Genomic DNA, 6,691 nt, shown 5'->3' with positions numbered 1-6,691 from the left:
TAGTTCATGCCAATGTTGTTCGCATTGATCTGTCTCTAAAACAAGTACTCCACTAACCAGATTTGGTTGAACAGTCAACCAAGTGGTCCATTGAGATATCCAAATTTGACATCTCTTTCAAACCCAGGATTTGGTGTTCATGTCAGGATAGGAGTTCTCATTATCTAACTCATCTTAGTCTTTTAAAATTGAAAAAATTCAGAATTGGTTTGAACTTTGGGACTCGCATATATGAGTTTTATTGCCAAGTAGTTACAACAGCTACATTAGAATGTAAAATATATTGAAAAGAAAATACTTCTAGCCCCTCCTCGTCACATATATTCTCATCGTGCAAGCAAGTACACATGTATAAATAGATACATGGTTTGTAATAGAGAAATTAACAATGAATGGGAATGATCATCAACAATAACATCTTTAACATGAATTATAATATGAATATGAACTTAAAATCCAGAGATACAATGAATCATGATAGCTCACACAACAAAACAATTTCCTCATCAGTTAAGGGCGTGTTCGTTTCACATTTTAGTGAATACAAACGCAAAAATAACAATGTCCAAAACACTTCTAAAGACAACATCTGTTTCTATGATCAAACTCCGATTACACCGTCCAATAATCTAAAACTCATTGTTACACATGTATTAGGGGAAAAACTGATACAGATACACATGTATAAAGAATCCATTCTCATTGAAAATCCTTAACAATGAGACTCGGACTGTCGATAAACCGCACTTTGACAAAAATCATGTCCAATTTTTTTCCTTTACTCCCCATTTCAATAATCTATAATGGCAAAAAAATATGTTGAACAACAATAGCATAATCCACAAAGCATGACAAAGGCTTTGCCAAGGATAGCTTTGAGTGCCTGTAATCTACAAGGTAGCTTGGGCCTCGTGTTGACCGCGTTCTACTATACCGCTTTCTGTGCTGATTATTTACCTCAAGCACTAATAACTCCAGAGGCCCACGGAACAATCACTGGTGCAGATGGATGAGAATTTCGATACCATTCGGGATACCTATCCTTAAAATTTAGTTTTGGTTTCTCAGCCTGGATTCAGAATACAAATAGGTGTATATTAGCGAAGACGAAAACGAAAAAAACACAGTTCGGAAGGAAATTTTTTAAGGTAGAACTTACATATTTCAACCAGCATTCCTGATGTTTGTGCTTATAGACATCTGGTGAATGACATCCGAATTCTGATGGGCAATAAACCCAAATATTACATTTCTTATCACCTTCTTTGGCACGTTTAGCATGGTCCAAACAAGCTTGACAGCAATCAGCTGCACTATCTTTGTGGTGAGTCAGTCCCCATTTTACCGCAGAACCATCATAATCGGTATGAAGTTCGGGTTTGCACTCGTGTGGAAGGGCCCTGCCAGGAAGAACTTCCTCCTCTGGAGAAACGTATACTCGGTAAATACATAGAAGATTAACTTTAGCATGGAAAAATACGTGCACAATTCCATATTCCACTATACAATGCATGCGTGTTGAGTAGCTTGCAGATTCCGGCAAAAAACTATCACGGTGTCTTTTTCTACTAGATGAGATAAGATACACAAATCAAGTAACTGAACTATTACCTGAATCCTCTACGCCATCAGGTTTGTCATTATGCTCTTCGTTCGTAACTTCAACAGGTATCCAAAGGCCAATTTCTTCGGCAAGCACGGCCCAATCAGACTCCAAAGCTTTTACGAGCATCCCTAATATTAAGTTGAAATAAATATTAGGTATAAATAATGTGTCAAAGATTTGTTAATTGTTAAGCATTCAAACTTTGCAAAAGCGCAAAAAGAAATCGTTGTACACTCCATACCTGCCTCTTCACGAGAAATGGTAGAGTTGGAAATCCGTCCCACAGAAACCAATTTAACTTCTTCCAATTTTTGTTGGCGCCATTTTTCAATCGCTTCTGTATAGAATGAATGAGTAAAATATTAAAAATACGCAATAAAATATCTTCCAGCTTACACAAAATTACCATTTACGTAACACTGCAAACGTTAGTGTCAAATAAATGAATGACTAATAGTGCAAAAGATGGGGCTCCTTCTAACACAAATCCGGTCACACATACGAATGACATTAAAAAAAAAAATATTATTGTTGTCTATGCTGTGGGATACCCTAGGAAATCAAAAGAGATTTCTACGCATTTGACGCTGAGAGGACAATGATTTTGGAACAGGTTAACTTGTAGAAATCCACATGCTAAAGGAATCATTGGAAGCTTCAACTAGAAATCAAAAAGCCAGGTTCATCGACTTGAAGTTCGAGATAATGCCAAACCCCCTCCCATATTCATAATTTTACAGATGCTAGATGCATTTCTTGGTTTCTAACTCTATTTGTTAATGATAATTTCAAACTTTCACTTTATTATTATTATATATTTCATGAACACATTACTTAAATTTTACGGTGAATCATAAGCAATGTCAAACTTTTAATTTACACGTTGATAAAAAAACTTTATTAGTGTAAATATTTCAGTGCCCTAGATAAATTAAACATGAAAACATTAAATAATATTGTCCTATCATAAATCAGAAACATAACAAGCGTTTTAGACAGTTGTGATGAAAAATTCGTATCAGTCCTACACACCATACTATAATATGAGAACGGCTAAATTATAATTCTGAATTACATATTCATAACCAATGAGAAAAAGTGAAATGTGTTTAGTATGTGCTCCAGAAATATGCCGCGAGATAGCACAATGACGGATCAAAGGAAGGATGAAAACATAGGATGGAAGAAAGAGATGGTGAATATTATCAGCAGAGGATGATGGTGGTGGCCACTTTCAAAACACTTTAACACTCAACTCAATCTATGATTGAGGTGGGTGAGATTCATACTGAGATGTACCTGAATGCAAGGCAAACTACTCCATTTTATAGCCTTGTTGGCTATGATGATTGCTACATAACTGTTTATGTTATTCATTGTTGTTAATATTCGTAGGCTTGAGGACCAAATTGGTAGAGATCCCACATGGTTAGGTATGGACTTCAATAGACTACAAGTCTAATCCAGAACAGATGCCCTCGAGTCAGCTGCTCATGCGGAAGCAACTGATAAACAAGACTGACTTCTAAAAGGGTAGCGACCAACAAAGTTAATCAAGGTCTACAGCCTACAAGACTGTCAATGTACACAACACACAGAATGCTTTTCATTGTCTTCTACTTTGTGTAAAGTTGTCTAGTGGTCTGTTGGGTTGTTGGACCCACATACTAAAGGCAAGGTCAAGAGAAGCTAAACAATATTGTCTCTTGGAGGCATCTATTCTTGACTAGATTTGGAGTCCCGAAAAGCCCAAATCAGACCACATGGGAGTCCCCCAATATGAACCTCAAGCCTGAGATAGTTATATACAATAAAGACTAACTGAAAAAAGTTACATAGCAATCATGGCAAACAAGGATATAAAATGTTACAGTTTGCCTCACATTCAGGTACGTCACATTCTAAATCTCACACCCAGATCTACTTTTGCTTAGCTTCCCTTCTACTACAGTTCAATTTTATTAAACTTCTCCGTACTTAGAATTTGATCTTTGGACTTAACTCAACCCCACAAAACTAAATTGTAATAAGAGGACTATCAAATTTTATAATGCGATGTGGGATCTCAACATGCCCAGAATTGGACATCTGGAAGGTGAACAAATGCAGGTAATCCAATAACAACACCTCCCCACGCCTAGGATTGGACTTTCAGAGCATGGTCAAAAACAGGATTGGATATCATTTAAGAGTTTGGACTTTAGGCCTAACTCAACACCACAAAACTGGTTGTGAGGTGATAACTATTCGAGTCGTATAAGGACTACTTTGACCATAAGATCTATGGTAAATGTGGATTGCAAACAGCACACTAATATTTATTTATTTTTCATAATTCAACTAAAACATAAAGAAAGCCAAATTTTTAAGTATTTCAGTCTCGCATACAATCCAAATGAATTAAGCCAACTTCTAATAGTAAACATTTCTTTTCAAAGTTATATAAAGTGATCCTCAAGAGGGATATACCAAGGAATAGTTTAGTTCAATGAAACTATGCTTTCTAGATATTTGAATCAGGACCAAATCAACTAACAGTAATACTATCCATAGAAAGAAAGGACATCAAATCAAAGGAATTTCCTCAAAAATCATTAGAAAAACAGATTGACAAGTATGCTTCTAATTGCGACTTGACCCTAAGACATACTTAAAGCAACTGTTCTATCCAATTATGCTTGAAAACAACAGGTTGACCCTCGAAGAAAATTGAACAGCCAGCAAGCAACAGCTACATAAATATAAAACTAGTTCAGTAGTTCACGTATCTAAGAATACATTATATCTAAACAAGTTCATGTATGTTTCGAACCTTATAACTATGGATCAGTTAGGTAACAGTTCAGGAGACAAGGACATATAAAAAATCAATCTTCCAAGGGTCAATGGCATGTTAGTATGAAATCCTGATCTCATTGCTAAATATCATGATGTCATTAATTATAACTAGTGTTGTTGAATTGCGGTTGTAGAGACGCTTGTAGCATAGCAGAATTTGAACAAATCACTATTGTTCCGCGGTGTGCTACTTCGTACAAATATTGTCAAATAGTGGCTATGGCGGTGATATAGCACTGTTGGGTAGCAGAATTTGAACCATCCGCTATCAACAATTGACAACAATGTTCCAACACCAATTCAAATATATAAGATTCCAATCAAGTTCATAATGGACATATTTCACATATACTTCTCTATAAAAAACCAAGTTGGCCATGTAAGTAAAACTTGATAAACAAGTAACAGTTAACTGTCTACTTTCCCATCTCCTACAAATGAAATTGATAGCTTCAAGTCCAACCATCTCATAGTCCCATTTGTTAACTCAAGTTTTTAAGTAAAGATTGTAGTTATATATGAAAATATAAGAACCTTTTTAGTCATTAATCGTTGAAGGAATAATCTATCCGCATAAACGTACCTCGCTCCTTAGCAATGACCTGGGAGTGAGATTCATTAGTGCTTCTGCTAGTCAAACTCACTAGTCTCTGCAAAACCTCATCAATTATCTTCTGTTTCAAGTGCTGAGGCAACTCAACCTCCTTATTTTGGCTTGAAAACTCCCCTTTTAATTCCTTCACCTTTTTTCACAAAATATTCATAACATCAATCAACAAACTTAAATCCATCTTAACAATAAGTAATTACTTCTTCCTCGTACTTACCCATTTCATTAACTCCACCGGTTTGTACGATTTCCTAATTCGATCCGACTCTTCCATTTTCCGAATCTGATCCGGTTTATACACTACAACTGAAAAGACTTGGTTAGAAACATGCAAAACCATAATCTTTTCATTTTCAGGTGTTTCAAAAACTAATCATAAAACTTAAAAACACAAACTTTTTTATACCCTTTAGTTGCAAAAACACAAAACATAAACATAGACATAAAGAGAAGCATAAAGAGAATAAATCATAAACAGAAGCATAAAATAGACATTTTGGGGTTTTACAAAAACTAATCATAAAACTTAAAAACACAAACTTTTTTATACCCTTTAGAACAAAAACACAAAACATAAACATAAACATAAAAGACACGAGAACTTACTGTTTCTTCCAACACTTCCAGAGTAGATATAAAGAGAAGCATAAAGAGAACGAAGACAATAGAGAGCAATGGCAATGTTGAAAAGACAAACTAAGATAGTGATTTTCTTGTAAGAACAAACCCACTTTCCACCTCCTCTAGATTGAAGTTGAATCCCCCACTCACTTCTTGCCATGTCCCTTCTCTTCTTCTTGTTTTCACTTTTATCTTCATTCCACCATTGCCCTTGTTTCTCTTTCTCTTTCTAACACCAAAAAGGTTCCAACTTTAACCTTAAGTGTTGCTTGTGACCCCAAAATAGATCGATCCAAAAAATGGGACAAAAACCCCAAATTTGGATTTGCTAGATTCTTTCTTCCTCGTGGGAATCGAAAAAGTGGAATTGGAAAGTTGGTGTGTGTGAGGTTGTTGCGTGAGAGTGGTGGGATTGGTTGGATTAACTGATCAGTTTGGTGGTTCGTTTCGCCATTAATGGTGGACCTGCTGCTTCTGCTAAAATGCGCTTGGACTTTACTTCCTTTTTTTTTCTTATAAGTGTCATAAATTAATGAAAGATAGTGCTATAAAAGAAATTTAATAAACAATTAATTTATCAAACTAATCATTAAGATATGTCTAATAATTTGAGAGATCTCTCCCATTTGACAATTGTATTAAGTTTCTTTTAATTTTTATATTTGAAAGATAAAAATGAATAAATAGGATTGCTAGGTATTAATGTAATTTAAAGAGAAAATTTAAATATTATTACTATTTTCTAAGAATTAAAAGGAACAAGTGCACAAAATTTACACACTCATCCACTAATTTTATATTGTCAAGTCATCAATATGTCATGTTATTAACTTTTTTTTTAATAAAAAATAATAGTTTAATTAGATACATAATAGTGACTGGTTTATAATATATCACCTATTTTCTCGTTTTCTAATAGAAATAGAGAAAAAAGAGTATATAGTAACAGTGTTTTAATATAACATGGCAGAATATTATAATTCTATTAGATAATAGTATAAAACTAATTTAAGTGC

At 34.5% G+C, this 6,691-nt stretch overlaps 1 protein-coding gene across 2 annotated transcripts; it reads right to left on the bottom strand.

The window, feature by feature from the left end:
• Positions 1 to 419: 419 nt before the first annotated feature.
• LOC131596519 (uncharacterized) lies at positions 420 to 6,204 on the bottom strand. Of its 2 annotated transcripts, none has more exons than XM_058869188.1 (7): positions 5,661 to 6,204; positions 5,272 to 5,354; positions 5,028 to 5,187; positions 1,848 to 1,943; positions 1,612 to 1,734; positions 1,160 to 1,422; positions 420 to 1,069 (listed from the first exon to the last, which is right to left on the bottom strand). In XM_058869188.1, the coding sequence occupies exons 1-7, from the start codon at positions 5,833 to 5,835 to the stop codon at positions 959 to 961; spliced, it is 1,011 nt and encodes a 336-aa protein (XP_058725171.1). In that variant the 5' UTR covers positions 5,836 to 6,204; the 3' UTR covers positions 420 to 958. The 2 variants fall into 2 exon arrangements, with proteins under 2 accessions (XP_058725171.1, XP_058725170.1); XM_058869187.1 differs by having other exon boundaries at positions 5,272 to 5,360; positions 5,661 to 6,203.
• Positions 6,205 to 6,691: the final 487 nt, after the last annotated feature.

Source organism: Vicia villosa, linkage group LG4, assembly GCF_029867415.1.
Source record: "Vicia villosa cultivar HV-30 ecotype Madison, WI linkage group LG4, Vvil1.0, whole genome shotgun sequence".
Lineage (NCBI taxonomy): Eukaryota > Viridiplantae > Streptophyta > Magnoliopsida > Fabales > Fabaceae > Vicia > Vicia villosa.
The sequence above is the reverse complement of the archived record's forward strand: the minus strand, read 5'-3'. Positions and strand labels throughout refer to the sequence as shown.

What these genes read in the sequence shown, in the direction of transcription:
- LOC131596519 (XM_058869187.1), bottom strand. Translation starts at nt 5,835, where the DNA reads ATGGCAAGAAGTGAGTGGGGGATTCAACTTCAATCTAGAGGAGGTGGA. An exon ending in TGGAAGTGTTGGAAGAAACA is followed by an intron (nt 5,361 to 5,660) that starts GTAAGTTCTCGT and finishes AAGTCTTTTCAG; the next exon opens with TTGTAGTGTATAAACCGGAT. An exon ending in GGTCATTGCTAAGGAGCGAG is followed by an intron (nt 1,944 to 5,027) that starts GTACGTTTATGC and finishes CATTCTATACAG; the next exon opens with AAGCGATTGAAAAATGGCGC.